The following is a 21,006-nucleotide window of genomic DNA, read 5'->3' as shown; positions in this document are numbered from 1 at the left end:
TAATAACCCATTGCTTTGGGCTTTAGCCAATTTAGCTCTTAACACAGGATGGCTCAAGTGCACATATGTTGCTCAATCTGTTGAGATTGGTTATGTTAAAACTTGACAACCACTAGCTACTCATAGGAAGAAGGGTGTTGCAAGAGAAGTTGACATGTTGTCTTTGTCTAATTGTCTGCACCCTTTGGTACATTTGGGTTTCTAATTAAATCCTATAATTTGCTCATCTTAAACTTATTTTTAAAAACCCATTTTATATGATGAAAGTAGCTAGTGTCGATTTGCCTAAAGGAAAAGGCTAGTGTATAAGAACTGATAAGAGCTACTTAATCTTTTGGCCCTCCTTAAATGAAAAAATAACAATAAATTTAATAGTTTGATGGTTAAAGCTACTATTGAATCTTTCGACTGAAGAAATGTGTAACAAGAAAACTATAATTTTCTTCTGCAATATGACCATATTGATAATGAATGCTAGTTTCTCTGTATCTGCAACAACTTCACTATACTCAAAATTAAGCAAAAACCTTCAATATATATTTAATAATAACTGGAGGGTCAGCCTTAAAAAAAAAAAATTATAATTATATCTAGAGGCTGACCCTTCATTTTTTTAATGCATCTTTTAGAACTTAATCAAAAAGTACCCTAGCTATAAATACCAAAGCTGAAATAGACCAATTCATCTAAGCAAATGTATATTTTGATAATGAAGTTTATAAGTGGGATTTCTATTCCTTCCTATTTCATTTTTACATTGTTCTTGTTTCCTCACCTTACCAAATCAAAATCAATATTTGTAACAAGTACATTTATTGTTTATATGGACAATTCCCTTATGCCAGTAGTTTTTACTAGTCCTCAGAATTGGTACTCATGCATCATAGACTCCCTCAAGTTCGAAACTTTTACCTCATTAACTCAACATCAACCACCACCATACATTTTATATATTTACAAACATGCTATGCATGGGTTTAGTGTTGTTTTATCATTAGATCAGCTAAAGGCTTTAAGGAAGCACCAAGGATTCATTTCAGCTACCCATGATAACATCACCACATTTACCACAACCTACACCCCTAAATTTCTTTCCCTCGTTCATTCAACTGGCTTATGGTCCACCTCAAATTATGGTCAAGGTATTATCATTGGCATCATTGATTCTGGGGTATGGCCTGAACACCCTAGCTTTCAAGACCACGGTATGAGTGCAAAAGATATCCCAAATAAATGGAATGGATCTTGTGAGCAAGGGCAAGATTTCAATATGTCCCTTTGTAACTTCAAGCTTGTTGGAGCCAAGTTCTTCAACAGAGGTTTGTTATCTTCAAATGAAAACTTGAAAATAAGTATGAATTCTGCTAAGGACACTGTCGGTCACGGGACCTTTGTTTCTACAATTGCTGCAGGGAATTATGTAGATGAAGTGTCATATTTTGGTTATGGTGGCGGAACATCTAGTGGTGTTGCACCAAGAGCCATGCTAGCAATGTACAAGGTAATTTGGGACGATGGAAAAATCCACTACGCTGACATTGTTGCTGCTATAGATGAAGCAATTAAAGATGGTGTTGATGTGATCAACATCTCTCTCCATGATTATGGATTACCGATTTTCGAAAATCCTATGGCAATAGCTTCATTTTCAGCAATGCAAAAAGACATATATAATTGTTTCCTGTGCAGCAGGAAATGAAGGTCCAGGTATAGTAACCATGCATAATGGGATTCCATGGGTTATAACTGTTGCTGCAGGTTCCACTGACCGTTGGTTTGCCGGAATTTTGACTCTTGAAGGTGGGATACGTATTATAGGATGGTCAACATTTCCAGGAACTGTTTCAGTGCAAGATGTGCCATTATTCTATGATGAGACCTTATCAGAATGCAAGTCCTCTGAATTATTGTCAAAATTAAGTCACAAAATTATCATATGTAAAGAGGCATCTAATATTACTGAGAAAATCTCTGCAATTTCCTCGTCAAATATTCAAGGAGCTATACTTATTGGTGATGAAGTTTCCATGAGTGACACACCTTGCTTTTGTATCAAGATCAAATCCAAAGATGCATTGGTTCTTCTAGAATATGTAAGATCTAGACATAAACCCCTTGCCACTATAGAGTTTCAACAAACTATTATGGGGGTAAAGCCTGCACCATGATAAACAATTATCCTCAGCCAATGTCTATCCAACGCCAGAGCCTCAAGAGTTCTCAACTCATTCAAAGACTATGGCTTTATCTCCTGGGCCTTATCCATCTACTGGGTCATCATCTGTTTCTATTAGATAATGATTGCTTTGCTATTATCTCTTTTGTATCATTTATCCTCTGTATAAAGGATGTCTTGTATCTTAGTTAGGATTCTTGTATGCTTTACTATATAATGAATGCAATACAGCACCCTCGGTATCAAAGAGGATACACTTTATATTATGGTATCAGAGCCATAAAAGTCACACGACTTCCTTATACTCTGATTATTTTCTCTTCTTATTTTTCATGGCTTCTATCTCACAACCCAGTACTCCTATTTTCAATCAGGATGAAATACCTATCCCACCTTCACCTGTTGCAACCCCAAACGTGTCCACCACCACCACCACTGTTATCACTTCTCCTTTTCCCACCATTCCTGTTAAACTTACTAAACTTAATTTTCTGGCCTGGCGTGCTCAAGTCACTCCACTCATTAAGAGTAGAGGTCTGTGGAGTTTTGTGGATGGCTCCAGCAAATGTCCCCCTGCATTTCTTGAACAAGATGTGGTGAATCCCGCCTTTGAAGAGTGGATTCAAAAGGACCAGACTGTGCTTAGTTTTATCAACACCTCTCTCTCTGAACCTATTCTGGGAGGAGTTGCTTTGAGTACTTGTGCTCATGATACTTGGACGGCGCTTGAGGCACGATATGCGTCTCAATCTCAACATCGAATTCTGGCGTTACGTAATGAATTATTACGTACTACACGAGGTGATGCTTCTATTTCTACATTCTTTGAGAAAATTAATCGTCTTTCCGATCTCTTATCTGTGGCAGGACACCGTGTTCCTGAAAGTGAGTTGGTTTCCATTATTATGGACGGTGTTGGTCCGTTATATGACAACACAGTGAGTTCTGCTCAAGCTCGTGATAGTTTGATCTCGCTTGACGGTCTTGAATCTCTGCTTTTGACTGCTGAACGACGGTATCGTAATCAAGGGCTCTTGGGCCATGATTCTGAAACGCCATTACAAGCCATGAGTGCTAATCGTGGAAGAGGTCGTGGAGGCCGTGGTGGTCGCGGTTCTTCTAATTACCAGGCTCATCATCACCAGGGGTCTCGTTTCCATGAGTCTCCACATGCCTTTGCTCACGGCCCTGCTACTAATCCATATTCACCTCATAGGCGTTTTGCTCCGGGTATGTTTGCTGCTGGTTCTGTTGGTAATTCAATAACTAATCGAAATGCTTCTATTCTTGGTCCAGCTCCATCTAGTTCCTCTGCTTCTGGTTTTTCAAATAGCAATCACACAGCCACAAACAATTCCACTGGGCGTGTTCAGTGTCAAATCTGCGGCAAAACAAATCATTCTGCTATTGATTGTTACCAACGTATGAATCATGCTTATGAAGGTCGAGTGCCAGCAAGTAAACTCTCTGCCATGGCTGCCACTTCACACGGTGGACAGGATCCAAATCACTGGTTGCTTGATATAGGTGCTAATGCTCATATTACACATACGCTTGATAATCTTCAACATCCACGAGATTTTCAAGGGGATACTGTTGGTGGTGTGATTACCGGTTCAGGTTTGAATATTCATAAAACTGGTTTTAAAAATTTTATTCATGATTCTAAGCTTTATTCTCTTTCTCCTCTTCTTTATTCTCCTCATGCTTCCGCCAATATTCTTTCTGTTCATCATTTTCTTAAAGATAATAATTGTAACCTTTTGCTTTCTCCTGATTCTTTTTGTTTGAAGGATCGAACTTCGGGGAAGATCCTTTTCCACGGCATGAGTAAAGATGGGCTCTATCCCATTGTTCTTCCTCGCTCCGATTCCAGTCTCAAAGTTTATCATTCCAATAAAGCTGATGTGCATCAATGGCATGCGCGTTTAGGCCATCCATCTTCTGCTGTTTTGAATATTTTGCGTTTCGATCTCGGTTTTTCAATAAAAGACAAGTCCTTTTGTGGTTCTTGTCCTTTTGTGGTTCAAGTCCTTTGGTGTTTCGGATTTTGTTGCTAGTAGTCCTTTTGAGTTAGTGCATTCGGATGTATGGACATATTCAATTTTATCACATGATGGTTTTCGCTATTTTGTTAATTTTGTTGATCACTTTACCAAGTATACCTGGGTGTTTCCTTTACGCAGAAAATGTGATGTTTATGATGTTTTTTGTCGTTTCCTTAAATATGTTTCTACTCAATTTTCTTTTTCCATTAAACAATTGCAAAGTGATGGTGGTGGTGAATATCTAAGTACTCGCTTTCAAACTATTTTACAGGATAATGGTATTTTTCATAAAATAACTTGTCCACACCATCCTGAACAAAATGGTGTCGCTGAACGCAAACATCGCCATCTTATAGACACTACTTTAACTCTTCTTGCTCATGCTCATATGCCATTAACTTATTGGGTGGATGCTTTGCACACTGCTACTTTTCTTATTAATCGTATGCCTTCCTATCGTCTTAAAAAAATGTCTCCATACCAACTATTATTTAAAAGAAAACCTGATTATTCGATGTTTAAGGTGTTTGGCTGTGCTTGTTATCCATATTTACGTCCCTATAACTCTAATAAATTTGCTTTCCGATCCAAACAATGTATTTTTCTCGGCTATTCCTTAAATTATAAAGGATATCGTTGTCTTGATTATGCAACGGGTCGAGTTTATTTGTCTCGTCATGTTCAGTTTAATGAATCTCTTTTTCCTTTTACTTTGTTGACTTCTCCCTCTACGAATTCTCTTTGTTTTTCTCTTTCTGAACAGGCGGTGACTTTGCCCTCTACTCTTCCATTAGTCGCGGCTCGCCCACCTGTTTCTTCTTCTCCGTGTGTTGATCATTCCACTACAACATCTATTAGCATCTCATCTACGCCTGCACTCTCTTCTTCCTCTTCCGAGTCTGTGCGTCCGGTTCATGATGCTCCTAGTCCCATGCCTAGTTCCTCTTCGGCCGGCACTCCCAGTGCTGCTGTTTCTGCTTCCGCAGGTGCAAGTGGGGAGCTCGTGACTGATCCTCCTTCGGCTTCTGTTGTTTCTAGTCCGGCAGTGGTACCACCACTCTCTCTTTCCTTGTCAAACTCACAACCTGGTATTGGTTCATCATTAATCACCAACACTCACTCCATGCAAACTCGTGGTAAGGATGGGATTGTCAAGCCTAATCCTAAGTGGGCATTAACATCTTTATCTTCTCCTATTGATGTGGAACCTAGTTCTTTTTTGCAGGCCAACAAACATGAGACTTGGCGGCAGGCCATGCGGGTTGAATTTGCTGCTCTACAACAGGCCGGCACTTGGATTTTGGTACCTCCTCCGCCCAATATTAATTTACTTCCAAATAAATGGGTTTTTCGCATCAAGCGAAAATCGGACAGTTCCATTGAGCGTTATAAAGCTCGTTTGGTGGCCAATGGGTTTCATCAGCAGGAAGGTATTGATTATGGTGAGACGTTTAGTCCCGTGGTTAAGCACACTACTATTCGGTTGATTTTGGCTCTTGCAGTTACTTTTAATTGGCCCATTAAGCAGTTGGATGTTCAAAATGCGTTTTTACATGGTCACATTTCTGAAAATGTTTATATGAAGCAGCCTCGTGGTTTTGAGGACTCTACTTACCCCCATTATGTTTGTAAGCTTCAACGTTCTCTTTATGGTCTTAAACAGGCACCTAGAGCCTGGTTTTCTTGCTTCTCCACTTATTTGGAGGAATTGGGATTTCAGCCTTCCTCTGCTGACCCATCTCTCTTCACATATCACCAAGGTTCTGTTGTGGTCTATTTGCTTATTTATGTGGATGATATTCTCATTACTGGATCTAGCATTGCTACTATTAATTTTTTGATTACTGAGCTTGCTCGCCTTTTCTCTATGAAAGATCTTGGCAATGTTCATTATTTTTTGGGCGTTGCTATTACTCGCTCGCCTGCAGGAATGTTTTTAAATCAAGAGAAGTATGTTCGTGACTTGCTCCTCAAACATGACATGCTTCAGGCTAAGCCGGTTTCTACTCCTTGTACTTCTCATCGTCTTAGTCTGCTTGATGGTGCTCCCTTGCCTGATCCTTTTCCTTATCGGAGTGCCGTGGGTGCTCTTCAGTATCTTACCATTACTCGCCCGGATATAACATTTGCTGTTAATCAAGTATGTCAGTTTTTACATGCACCAACTACCACTCATTGGGCTGCAGTTAAACGCATTCTTCGGTATGTGAAGGGTACTCTTACTCATGGCATTCTTTATACTCCTGGATCCTTGCACATTAATGGGTTTTGTGATGCGGATTACGCGGGTGATCCAGATGATCGGGTGTCTACTGGTGGTTATTGCTTGTATTTGGGTTCTAATTTAATTGCCTGGCAGTCTAAGAAACAACGTGGTGTTTCTCGTTCCAGCACAGAGGCGGAGTATAGGCAACTCGCCTATACTGCTGCATCTATCTCTTGGCTTCGTCACTTGTTCAGAGACCTTCGTCTTCCGTTGTCCAAGCCTTCCTTATGGTGTGACAACGTAAGTGCTATCTCTCTTGCTTCTAATCCTATTTTCCATTCTCGCACTCGCCATGTGGAGGTGGATTATCATTATATTCGTGAGAAAGTGGTTCGTAATGAAATCGCTGTCAAGTTCATTTCTTCTCATGATCAAATTGCCGACATCATGACCAAAGGGTTGCCTTCTTCTCGTTTTCATGATCTTACTTCCAAGCTTCCGGTGCTCCTTCCTCCGTTCAGCTTGCGGGGGCATGATAAACAATTATCCTCAGCCAATGTCTATCCAACGCCAGAGCCTCAAGAGTTCTCAACTCATTCAAAGACTATGGCTTTATCTCCTGGGCCTTATCCATCTACTGGGTCATCATCTGTTTCTATTAGATAATGATTGCTTTGCTATTATCTCTTTTGTATCATTTATCCTCTGTATAAAGGATGTCTTGTATCTTAGTTAGGATTCTTGTATGCTTTACTATATAATGAATGCAATACAGCACCCTCGGTATCAAAGAGGATACACTTTATATTACACCAACGGTACCTACATTTTCATCAAGAGGTCCTTCAAGAAGCTGTTCAAACATTTTAAAGCCTGATATAATGGCACCTGGAGTGTATGTTATAGCTGGCTGGACTCCAAACCAACCTGTAGCTCACTTGGGAGCTTTGCCACTATATGATAGATCCGCTTTGACATCAGGAACATCTGGAGCTTCTGCTCATGTTTCTGGGATAGCTGCACTTTTGAAAAGTGCACATAAAAATTGGAGCCATGCTGCCATTAGGTCTGCGATTATGACCACTGCAAATCCTTTGGATAATACTGGAAATCCAATCCAAACTGATGGAAAAGTTCATCGTCCTGCTTCACCATTGGATATGGGAGCTGGTTATGTTGATCCAAATCAAGCCCTTGACCCAGGGTTGATTTATGATGCAACAGAACAAGATTATGTGAATCTATTATGCTCTTTGGATTTTGATAGAGACCAAATGCATAAGATAGTTAGATCGAACGATTATGACTGCTCAAAGCCATCTTCTGATCTTAACTATCCTTCATTTATTGCCCTATACAATGTAATGGAAGTTGGTGTTTTGAAGGAGAAACTCTTTCAAAGAATCCTAACCAATGTAGGAAATGGTAGTACTACATATAATGCCACAGTGATAGCACCAGGCAATTCAGAAGTAATAGTCTCACCAAATACACTAGTATTTGGGAAGTCTTATGAGAAGCAGAGCTATACTCTTACCATAAAGTATACAGGGCTTCAGCCCCTGTCTTATGGTTCACTTGAGTGGGTTGAAAATAATGGACCACATACTGTGAGAAGTCCTATAGTAGTGACGCTTGATTTGAAGATGCCTTATTGGGTGGATTAAACGATTGTGCCTTTGCAGCTAGAAATTAAGGAATAAATTTGCTGGTTGAGAGGCCTATGGGTTATAATAAGCTTATATTGCCTTGGTAATTCAATTAACCACGTGTTTTTGTATATGTATTTCATTTGAATGTGTACTTGTGATTTTCTATTATGTGTATGAAAGGGCAAGGTTTTGTCATATCTCCATTCTGAATGCACTTTTTATTTTTCTTTTTTGTTAATAAAGTCTCCTCGTATCGTCAAAAATGGGGAAATTGAACAATTAATTGTGCCTTGCTATAACTTTATTTATTTATTTTAGGGATTGGCTCTTCACATTTGTAGTTTTCACAAAATCTACTCCTTCGGCAAGTTTCCTTTACTGATTTTTTTTATGAGTCCCTTAATTAGAAGGTACTAACAAAGTAAAACATTAACCAAAAACACCTAATATATTTCTATTAACTTGCGGACACTTTCCACTGGCTAAAACATAGCATGTGGACACCTTCTAAAATACCAGCATCAACGCATCACCAAAAGAACGGAAACTGAAACTGCAAGTCTGCAATTCCAATAAATTGCAGTTTCACTTGCAGTTAGTAACTTCAACTGTAAGTCTGCAGTTTCAGTTCACTAGCAGTTACAGAACTAAACTGAACTAAACAAAAAAAATCAAGAACCTACTACTGATAAGGAAGGCACAAGGGTGGAGTTGGCTTCTCCAATAACTTTCTAGGCGTTGTTATAGTGAGGAACTTGGTTTGTTCTTCGGCAACAGCGCGACAAGGCCGGGATTAGAGTCAACATTGGGGCTCCGATCGGGTCAGGTTGCTGGGTGGTCCAAGCTCACTGGGATGAAGAGGGAAAAGAGAGGAACTCAGGGGTGGTCCTCTCATCGCCATCCATGGCCGGATGCGCAGACACGCCATCAAAGAAAGTTGCAGCCAAGGAGAGCAAGAGATAACTGAGAGAGAGTCCTTGGGGAGAGAAAGAAATTGATGAAAGAGAAGATAAATTTCAAAAATGAGGGAGAGAGAAACATGTGAGAGAGTTTAAGAGAGTTTTGAAAAAATTAAAAAATTACCAACCATTGGATTGCTTGGATGACTAAGATAGAAAGCTTGTACCAACTGGTACTAAGAAAGAGGTAATCAATCTATTCTTAAAGTGACCTGATTGTTAAATATTATAAATATGTGTATTACATGCAAGGGTTTAAATTTCGAAATTTTCGGCAAAATTTCGCCGAAAATTTCAATTTTTAAGGGTTCTGAAATTTTAACACTCATTCGACCAAATTTCGGAAAATTTCTCCGAAATATTCGAAATTTCGCTAAATACCCAGCTGAAGCCAGTGAAGGACTGAGGAAGGAAGCGGAGACCAGAGGGAGGCTCGGGGAAGCGGAGATCAGAGGGAGAGAGGGGAGAAAGAGACGAGCTAGCCTCGTCGCCGAAGGCAGTAGATCGAAGAGAAAGAAGAGATCGGGGAGGGAAGGAGGAAAAGAAGGAGAAAGGAGGAAGAGAAGGAGGGAGGAGAAAGAGGGAGGAGAGAGAAGGTTTCGGCGTGGGTCTGGTGGCTGGGCAGTGGGAAAGAAGAAAGAGAAGGAAAAGATGAAGTCACGGGAAGAAAGAAGAAAAGAAGGAAAGGAAGGAAGGAAAGAAAAGAAAAAGAAAAGAAAAGAAAGAAAAGAAAAAGAAAAGAAAAGAAAGAAAAGAAAAAGAAAAGAAAAGAAGGAAAAAGAAAAAGAAAAGAAAAGAAAGAAAAGAAAAAGAAAAGAAAAGAAGGAAAAAGGAAAAGAAAAGAAAAGAAAGAAAAGAAAAATAAAAGAAAAGAAAAGAAAAAAAGAAAAGAGAAAGGAAAAAAAAAGTTTAGAATTGGTTGAGGACTTGAGGTTTGGGGTCTTTGTGTAATTAGAAAGAAAAAAAAATTTGGGATTTTCGTTTAGTTGTTTTTAAATTTTAAATTCTAATACATTTTTATATAAAAATAATTAAAAATATCTTAAAGAGCCTTAACTTTAATATCTTATACTATATTCTAAAGAATATAGAATACACATTATAAAATATATAAAATTTAGTATATATATTATAGAGTATATAGGATTTAGTATATAGAGTATATAAGATTTAGTGTATAAATTATAGAGTATAAAGAATATAATAATTTTATTTATTCATTATACTAATTTTATTTAATAGTATTTGCCTCCAGCGCGCATTATATTCATCACATATCACATGAAACCTACCATATAATTTGATTTTTTCAATGTTTTTTATCAATGTAGTAGATAATATGTTAAATAAACATATGGTAAAGTTTCATTCAAAATTTCCGTATTTTGATAACAATTTACGTCTTGTCGAAATTTAAAAATCTTCGAAATTTCCGTCGAAATTTCCATCAAAATTTTCTCGAAACCCAAAATTTTATTCCTTGATTACATGTTACAAACAATAAGTAAAGTATAGCACAAAGTAGTTATTTCTTTTTTTATTTATGCAAAGACATGTGTAATGTTTATTAATTAATACTAGAAAATTGGACATAGGCCACGGTTCTAGGTAGTTAAGACACTCTCATGCCATTTGGAAAATCTTCCACATGGAGATCTAATACATCATCCTAATTTTTCAGAAAGTTGGCTGAACTTTTAACACTTCACAACTAACAATCAACTACATAGATGGAAAAATATGTATGATTTTATAGCTTCTAGCTTAGCTAGTTAGCTAAGACCTTTTATTTTATTTTTTTTCTTTTCTTGGTGTATGCAGTTAGTTAAATATATATATTTATTAATTTGTAGAAAAATATGCACAATGACTGCCTTCTAAATTTTTTTTTGTAAGTGACGGACACCACCTCACTTCTTACTTATAAGGAAGTCATGTTTTTTTTTCAAGCCAATTACAACTTGACATGTTAACTCACAAAAAAGAATTAACCATTAGAAGAACGAATCAGTTGAAAGATTAGGTACATGTCAAATTGTAATTGGCTTGTGTGTGACTGATAGTAACACTATGTGACATACTGGCACGGTGTTATCAATTTCATTAAAATTATGTACAATATTGTTTAAGGTTTAGGACCACGTGGTATTACAATCATATAAAAATTTATTGTCTTGAGAGATTAGGTACCATTATTTGGTCTGTGCGCATTATTACCTGCTTTTATAATTATATAAATATATCTTGTCTAAAAGTTTTTGATAAATTGTAAAACTCTGCTCCTAATTAGACAATTAAGAAAAATCATATCTCACAAGCGCTCTTAGGAAGTGCATATGCAGATTCTTTCATTTACTCAAGCGAAAACCCCTTGCAGTTGTATCATAATCAAGTCAAAAGATGCATATGCAGTTCTAGAATATGTAAGATCCAATGATCAAGCCTCTGCAACCATGGAGTTTCATCAAACTATTATGGGGATACAACCAGCACCAACTATACCTCATTTTGCCTCGAGAGGTCCTTCACGAAGCCATTCAAACATTTTGGAAGCCTAATATAATGGCACCTGACGTGTATGCTGTAGCTGGTTGGACTACAAAGCAACATGTAGCACACTTGGGACATTCCTCAGTTTATAATACATACACTTTGGATTCAGGGACATCAGCAGCTTCTGCTCATGTTGTTGGCGTAGCTGCACTTCTGAAAAGTGCGCACCCAGAATGGAGCCCTGCTGCCATTAGGTCTGCCATTATGACAACTGCAAATACTTTAGATAATATAGGAAAACCGATCCAAAATGAAAATAATCTTCATGGATTTGCTTCACCATTAGATATGGGAACTGGTCACATTGATCCAAATCGATCGAGCACTTGACCCAGGATTAATTTACGATGTAACACGACAAGATTATGTGAATTTATTATCCTCTACGAATTTGGCCTCAAAGGAAATGGAAGCAATCATTAGATCTAAGAACTATATATTGCATGTCATTCTATATGGCTTGGTTTGTGGAAATGGCCTCTACACCCTTGTAGCCTAAGAAAAAAACAAACAAATATACAAGAAACAAATCTTAAAATGCTTTGAATTTCAGACATGAGTTATGCATGAAAAGTTTCTTGGATGATTTTTTTGGGTAAAAGAAAATGCATCACAAACTATTTTGGTACCATTTTAATAGCAGGATTGCCTTAGAGGTCAGAATTAAGTATATGTGTGTATGTAGAAGAAATTTCTCTACATACGGGTCATCTTGAAATTCTTTTCTTCCAGTCTCCCGCAGCCTTTCAAATGCCTGGTAAGGCGGTTCACACAATCGCCTGTTAAATTCATAAATTGCCTAAACCGTACTAAATCTTACCCTAATAAACCCAAAGAAAACACCATGCATGGAAGGCCCTCTTGATTATAACCCCAAAACTAAAATGAAATACACAAAGAAACTCTTTTGTACCCTACTCCCCTGGGCCCTTGTCAGCAAATTTTCAGTGATTTGCATGTGCCTGAAGACAAAAGGATCCCAGTGATTTGTGCCTTATTATCACATTCCGACCAACGTCCCCTCAACCAGCCCTTCCTCAACGACCTCCATTGGAGAGCTAGGAGTTGGAATAGCAGCCGTCCACTTTGACTTCCTTGAATGATCACCAATTTCCTTATTTGTTGTTTATGACTTTTGTCGTTTGCATGGCACTTTATCCAGGCAATAACTTAAGCCACATAACTTTGACACTTTGATCGCAAAGTGGTTAATTTCTATCTGCACCCTTGACGGCTTGACCTTGTTTAGATTTATGCTTAACGAGTTAATTTCTCGCTGGGCCTGGACCAAGTCCTTTGTAGGCCTCTGCCTTTTCTTATTTTGTCGGCTTTGGGCCTCCTTATCTACCTCTTAGGCTGTTAGTTTCCTCTCTTTGTTTGGGCTTTATTGGGTGCTTTGTTTTTCGGCCTTCTATTCGGCTTTTGTTACTTTGTGCGTGGTCGGCCGAATAAATATGGACCGTTGTTGACAAAAGAAAATGAACAATACTTGGGTTACTTCTTAGGGGTACTTTAGGTCACCTCGCCTCTTTAAATTTTAATTTTGACAATAATATCAGTGTATAATTAGAACCGTTTACTTTTTAGATAACATATTAAATATTATTTATGCAAAAAATCAAATCAATTGGAAATCATTTAATTATATAACTGTTGTTAATTAAATAAAAAAAATATATGGTTTTCAATTAAAGAGTGATTTTTTTACCAAACAGTTAATTTTTTTTATTTAATCGACAACAGTTATATAACCAAACAATTTCCGATTGAGTTAATTTTTGTAGAGAAGATCTATAATAGATGATCTAAAAAATAAACGGTTCCGATCATGCACCGGCATTGTCGAAATTAGAATTTTGGGGGGTGAGGTGACCTTGAGGTACTCCCAAGGGGTGACCCAAGTATTGTTCAAAGAAAATACAGATTGTTGAACTGGGTTATGTACTTTTCTTTGTGGACAATACTTGGGTTATCCCAAGAGTGACCTCCATATACACCTCACTCCCTAAAAATTTTTGTTCGACAGTCCAGGCTCAAAATTGGAATCGTTTATTTCTTAGATCACTTATTAAAGATCATCTCTGTACAAAATTAACTCCATTAAAAATTGTTTGATTAGATAACTATTATCAAATAAAAAAAATAAATGGACAATTTGTATTTAAAGAGTGGTTAATTTCTTAACCAAATCGTCCATGTATTTCATTTATTCGATAACAGTTATATAACTAAACGATTTCTAATTGAGTTGATTTTTTGCAGAGATGATATGTTTAATAGGTGATTTTAAAAAATGAACGGTTCTGATCCTAAATCTATACTGTCGAACAAGTATTTTTAGAGGATGGGTTGACGTGCAGGTACCCCTGCCCCCTGAGGTGACCCAAGTATTATCCTTTCTTTGTCACTTTAAAAGGGTACAAAACCCAGTTCCTACCAATCCTGCTTTATTAGGCTTTTATGCTCTTTTTGAATTTTACTCCGTAATTATCAAGAAAAAAAAAAAAATATCCACTCTATATTATATTTAAACCTTACAGCCCTTGGGAGTTTCTTATTCTCTTGTGTTTTTTGGGCTTTTACAGCATGTAGGAGTTGGATAGGCCCTCAAACTTCTCCAGGAGCTCAGTGCTAATGATAAAGTTCTTCAAAAATCCCGAAAAGGCATTTTATTGCACTCACATTGTCACAAATTGGCTTTTCCACTTACATTTAAATAGGATATACCTCCATTGCTATATGTATTCAAATATACTAAAGAGTTTTTATTTATTTTTTTAATATTTCTATTTTTGCAAACTTTGTTGATCTAAAAATTCTTTAGAGGCTTTTTTTTTTTTTTTTTTTTTTTTTTTTTTTCAAATTCAAGAATCACTAACACTGTACTTACATTCAATAAAGAAATGAAAATAAAAATTAATGAATGAAAATAAATAATAGATTATTTATATTAAAGGAGACTTAGAGTTCAGTCCATTTTATGAGTCTTTCTTAAACTAAGCCAGTTTGGTATTGCTATGAAGTAAATTAACAGCTGTGAAGTAAAGTCAGCTGTAAAATAAAGCAGTTGAGTGTTTGGTAAACTATGTTTTCAAAAGTGCTGTGAGTGCAAAAAATAGTATCAAAATGTTTGGTAAATGTTTATATAAAAATGCTGTGACTATGTATAATTACTAAAATGGACATGATGCTGAAAGTGCATTTCACTTATTTGTTTGGTAAAAATAATATGTTTTTTTACTTGTTTTTGAAATTTTTTACCACAAATTTTTATTAGCATTAATTTATTTAAGAACAATATTATTAAATAAGTATGCCTATTATTTTTTTAGGTATATTATAATTTTAATCCTATAAATAAAATATGATAATTAATTATCACAATATAAAATATAACTAACAATGGACATATTTTTAAATTTAAAATAAACAAATAAAAATTATAGAAATCAATGAGGATATTATGGGTAAAATAAAATCTTCATTGTTGTTGTGAGTCACTGCAGCTTTCAAAAGCACTTAAAAACCTGCATTCTGTTTTTGTTGTGGGGAGTTGAGAATTGTGAGGAAAAGCAGTTTTTTATTTTTTTACCAAACACCAAAACTACTGTAGGTAATTGAGAATTGTCATTCACAGCAGCTTTTGGGTCCTCTACCGCAATCCCAAACGGGGCCTAAGACCGGTAGTAGTTTCAGGTTTTTAATTAAGTCATTTTATTTTTCTTTTTTGACGGCATTATGTTAGGTTTTAACTCTGAGATTTTGGTCCAAAATCTCGGAGTTAAAACCTAACATGCAACCTCTACAAAGCCCATTCTACACTCTATGAAGGGAAATACCCTTCAAATAGAGGAAAATACCCTTCAAATTGGGGAAAGACTTTATTATGAATTAAAATAATTTTGTTATAAATTAAAAGGACTTTAGTATGAATTAAAAAAATTTCTTATAAATTAATTATTATGAATTAAAATGATTTTTTTATAAATTTTAAAACACTTCTGATCTTCATTTAAAAATTGTTTTTCTAAAGAATCTAAACCTAATTATCTCTTATATTAATTCTCGTTTGAAATTCCTGATATATATTGGTTGTTGTGCAAATGTGATATTTCAAAATTCTGTAATTACTATTGCTTAAATAATTTATTTATAATTATAGGGTGACCTTTCAATTTCCGTTTTCCCATCTTTTAGAATTTAATTGAAGTATCCTATAAATATCAAAACCATCGAGCCAAGAAAAGCAGTACCGTATAGTTATTTTTTTGAATACATACCCATTATCTCTATCTCCATGCAATTGTTTTGATAATGAAATTCATAAATACTGTTATTTCTATTATTCCATTCTGTTTCCTCTTTGCATTGTTGTTCCTGAGTCACCATGCTAAAGCAAAATCAAAATTAATAGAAAGTACATATATTGTCCATATGGATAATTCCCTCGTGCCAAAAGCTTTTACAAGCCATCATAATTGGTACTCATCCATCATTGATTCTCTCAGATTTGCAAACAATATGTCATCAACTCATGATCAACTATCTCCATCCATTTTATACACTTATAAAAATGCTCTCCAGGGTTTTAGTGCAGTTTTATCATTATCTCAACTAGAGGATTTAAAGAAGCATCGTGGATTCATCTTAGCTACAAAGGACTCAATCACCACATCTGCGACCACGTATAGCTCCAAATTCCTCTCCCTTGTTCATTCCACCGGCTTATGGGCGAGCTCAAATTATGGTAAAGGTATTATCATTGGTGTCATTGATTCTGGTGTGTGGCCAGAAAACCCTAGTTTTCAAGACCATGGAATGATTCGTGAAAAACCAAGTAGGTGGAAAGGATCGTGTGATGATGCTGGACAAGGGTTTAATTCCTCCCATTGTAACTTCAAGCTTATTGGAGCCAAGTACTTCAACAAAGGTTTATTATCTTCAAACAAAAGCATAAACATAAATTATGTGAATTCTGCTAGGGACACTCAGGGTCATGGGACCGTGGTATCAACAATTGCTGCAGGGAATTTCGTAGATGAAGTGTCTTATTTTGGTTATGGTGGTGGAACATCTAGTGGTATTGCGCCACAAGCCATGCTAGCAATGTACAAGGTAGTTTGGGATAATCATAACGCTTTCTTCTCTGATATTGTTTTGGCAGTAGATGAAGCCATAGATGATGGTGTTGATGTCATCAATATATCTCTCCATGATTTTGGAATACCATTTGTTTGTGGGAAAATCCACATCGATCCGAATAGCCAATCACAGCTCGACACGTGGCTGGTCAACACCCACCTCGGAGTTGACTTTCTATGGTCAAACTTTGACCTCCACATCATCACTGGTCAACATTTCCTCTGCCAGCTCAGACCGAATTTCCACGCCGGGCCCACCATGTTCGGTCCGAACCGAACCGATGATCTTTCAATGGATCGAGTGTCCATCTCACCACGGTCATTCCGGTTCGGCTCGGCTCGGCACAGGGCACGGACCTTTTTCGAGTTCTGGCGTCGACCAGTTAGGGCTCGGAAGGACCCCAGTCTACTGGATCGGCTCGGTCTTGAATCCCATGCCCAATCCGATCACACATGGACTTTATGTCTACGCATAAGAACATGTGCTTGTATCGGCTCGGCTCGGCTCGGCTCTCCGCCGCCATTCCCGGGAAGATCACGCTGGGACGAACCGCCACACTTAAATGCGCCTGACACAAATCTTCTGACAGAGGGGATATCAGGCTTGCATTCATGACTACTGGAGCAGTCTGCCTGAACCTTCCAGCCTTGCATTTAATGAAGCATTCAATGCAGCATTGAATGCTGAAGAAGCAGGCAGCTGAGCATGCAACTAGGTCTGACCAGGTACGTGGGTCTCTGGCAACCATTCATTCACTTGCAGGTATCTTACTCATTAAGGTTTCCTTTGCTTATATATATCAAGTCATATGTGCAAAAACAAGGACTACGCATTTACACACAAAACACTTACACAAAATTTCCACTCTCCCAAGAGCATACCCAACTTGCTGAGAATAACCCAGAACATTTGCCTTGTTCTTCCCATTCTCCCAAGTTCTTCCTTTGTTCTTCCTCATCCACCATCAAACACCATCACTGACTTCATCATCGGAGCGTGTTTGGCTGGTACCACACCGGTCCATCTCCCTTGACCTTGTTTCTCTTGCAGGAAGATCTCAACCAGCATCTACTTCATCATCCAGCGAAGCACCTGATCAGCCAGATCAGCTTATCTAAGTTGTTGCATCTACCTTACGAGAATTTGCATCAACAGATTGGCGCCGTCTGTGGGAATTGACTTCAGCCGTTGTGTTCATCACCGCAAGCGCTAAGCCCTTCCTTCACGCGAGTCATCATGACTACCATCTTTCGGGACACCAGCTCTTCCTCAGGAACATCTCAGAATGATGAACAACATCAGCCTGAGACGCCTGAGAAAACGAGGGGAGTACAACTCCCCAGGACATCAAAGTCCAAAGGTCCCTCGAAAATCCGAGCTGCCCATAAACTCCTTAAGGAGAGCCGGCGACATCTAGCCGCAGAGAATGCACTCCTGAAGCAGAATAATGAGCTGCTTGCAAAACAGGCCGAGCTGGCCGGCGAACTTGCACGCCATCGTGCTCAGCTCGAGAACAGCGGGGGGTCGGGTTTCCAATCGCGCCGAACCCGAACCGAGCAGGAGGTCCTTTCACCATCTCCTTCTCGGCAAAGCACTCCTGCCGAGCCGAACGACCAGACCGATCGGCAGGACTCGGATCACGTCTTCCCGGGCTTCGAGGACATGCCCCCGGCCGAACAGGCCGAGTGCCTGAACGCCCACCGCCTTCTTCAGCAAAAACAGGCGGCTTTCGGGAAGCGTGTCCCCATGAATTCGAGCGGAGACCGTGCCGGCCCGAATACAAACCGACGACCCCCGGCCCAATCAAGGTTGGGGGCCAACAGTCCAGCCGGTTCGGCCGAAACCAGGGTCCCGATTGGGAACAGGCTCGGCCCCATCACCAGCCAGGATCCTTCCCCATCAGGAGCTCACTCAGGGAGACGATCGGTGAGCGACCGACTGGGATCGACTATGATCATGTCGGATCGACGACCGGTGAGCGAGAGGATCACTCGCCAGCCGGTGAGTGAGAGACTCGGTAACCAGGCCGAATGCTCGGGGGAAAATGCGGCCGAGCCGACCCCGCCCGACGTGGAAAATCTTGTCCGGACTCTGGTCCAGGACCAAATCCGGAGCGTCCACGATCGGCTCAGCCACGTCGAGGTCTCCAGGGGGTACACAGGTAGGGCCGACCACGGAGAGGAACTCCCCCTCCCGTACACCAGCAGAATCCTGGATGCTGAGGTTTCCCGCGACACCAAACCCCCCAAGATGGATCAGTACGATGGGACCAAGGATCCCTACGACCATCTTGACAGCTTCAGATACGCCATGGAGGCTCGCCAGGCATCTGAAGCCACGAAGTGCAGAATCTTCCCTTCGACCTTGAAGGGCTCGGCTCGGGGATGGTTCCGAACTCTCCAACCGAACTCCATCGATTCATTCTCCGACCTCCGAAGGGCCTTCCTGGCGAGATATCGGGTTGTATCCGAACGACTCTACAACTTGAACGATATGTCGCTCGTTAAGCAGCAAGAAGGGGAGAGCCTCAAGGCCTATCTGATCCGCTTCAACATCGAGTATACGAAGTGCGACGATTGCGACGATAGGTCAGCAAAGAATGCCCTCATGCAAGGTCTACATGCTGGGGGACTCCGCTCCCACCTAATGAGGAATCCTCCCTCCACTTACGATGAGCTTTCTGCCGAAGCCACTAAGTGGGCGCGGGCTGAGGAATGGGATGCTCAGGTGGAGGCCCTGAATCCCAAGTCGACCTCGACCAAGAGAAAGGAGGGAGAGGTTGCAAGTCCCAAACCCCAGGTCCAATCCAAGAAGACCAGGACCGAGGAGCCACGCCAACTTCTGGGTAAGGGACCCAAGTTTGTCCAGTACACGGAGTACACTCCCCTCAATGCCGGTCTGGAGACAATCTACTCCAAGGTCAAGGACCAACTCCCAGTTGCAAGGGAGATCAAGGGACCACCCCCAGACAAAATCAAGGAGGGCGTCTTCTGCAAGTACCACTCCAATCACGGCCATGTCACGGGTGATTGCTACGCCCTCCGCGACGGAATTGAGACTCTTGCCCGGGCGGGTAAGATCAACCAATTCCTGGCCGGCGGGCCTAGGGTACCCAAGGCCGCGCTGAAGAAACCCACCAACACCATCGAGGTCCAGGATGCTGCCATAGGATCAATCGGCGGGGGACCAACCTTCGTGGGGAGCTCGAACCGATCCCAGAAGGAGTATGTCAGACAGGCGGCTCAAGCTCACGAGTCCTTGTCGATCCAGGCAGGTCAGCCCAGCACTTCCAAAAGACAGCGGAAGGACTGGGCACCGGTCACCTTTGAGCCGAACGAAGCAAATGAGATCATCTTCCCCCACTATGATCCGGTCGTCATAGTGGCTGAGGTGGCCGGAACAACCATCGCGCGCTCCTTCGTCGATGGAGGGAGTTCAGTCAACATCCTCTACCACTCTGCGTTCGCGCAGATGGGCATCGGCGAGGATAAGCTGGAGACCGATACACCTGCCTTGGTCGGGTTCGGGGGAGAAGTGGTTCAGCCCCTCGGACACATCTATCTTCCCCTTTCGCTCGGGAAGGGACCGATCAAGAAGACCTGCATGACGTACTTCATTGTCGTCAAGCGGCCGTCAGCCTACAACATCATTCTGGGCAGACCGGCTCTGGTCGACCTTGACTGCATCGTCCATTACGCCAACCTCCTCATCAAATGTCCGGTGGGCGACGACTGCATCGTCATTCAGGGAGACCAGTGCTCGGCTCGGTCTTGCTACGCCGCTTCGATCAAGCAGAAGGGTCAGCTGCCGAACTCACAGGAACTCGACTCCATCGCTGATTCGGGCAGGTGGCCGAGGGCGGAGACATTCGATTTCACTTCCGAGCCGAACCCAGAATCTCGGCCCCTTCCCGCCGAGGCCTGGGAGGAAGTGCCGATCTCGGCCGAGGCACCGGATCGGCTCGTCCGAGTGGGGACTCAGATCAGCCCCGAGCAACGTTCTGCCATCATTGACTTCCTCCGTGCCAATGCGGAAGTGTTCGCCTGGTCTTACGATGACATGCCAGGCATATCGTCTGACGTGATCACCCACAGGCTGAACACCGACCCGGGATGCAAACCGGTCCGTCAGAAGAGGAGGTCATACGATCCGGTCCGATACGCCGCCATGGCTGAAGAGGTAACCAAGTTGCAAAACAACGGGTTCATCCGGGAGGTCAACTACCCCGATTGGCTTGCCAACGTGGTCATGGTGAAAAAGAACAATGGGA

General features: G+C 40.3%; 1 protein-coding gene and 1 pseudogene across 1 annotated transcript in view; both read left to right on the top strand.

Annotated features, from left to right (window-relative positions):
- Window positions 1-7,311: 7,311 nt before the first annotated feature.
- Window positions 7,312-8,097, top strand: LOC147286888 (subtilisin-like protease SBT3 pseudogene; annotated as a pseudogene).
- Window positions 8,098-16,028: 7,931 nt separating this feature from the next.
- LOC147286887 (subtilisin-like protease SBT3) overlaps window positions 16,029-21,006 on the top strand; it is a 33,221-nt gene continuing 28,243 nt past the window's right edge. The window contains exon 1 of the mRNA XM_086240843.1: window positions 16,029-16,830. Coding sequence (XP_086096969.1) covers window positions 16,029-16,830 — 802 coding nt within the window. The remainder of the gene's footprint in view (window positions 16,831-21,006) is intronic.

The sequence above is a fragment of the Dryas octopetala genome, chromosome 4 (assembly GCF_963921425.1).
Source record: "Dryas octopetala chromosome 4, drDryOcto1.1, whole genome shotgun sequence".
Lineage (NCBI taxonomy): Eukaryota > Viridiplantae > Streptophyta > Magnoliopsida > Rosales > Rosaceae > Dryas > Dryas octopetala.
The sequence above is the reverse complement of the archived record's forward strand: the minus strand, read 5'-3'. Positions and strand labels throughout refer to the sequence as shown.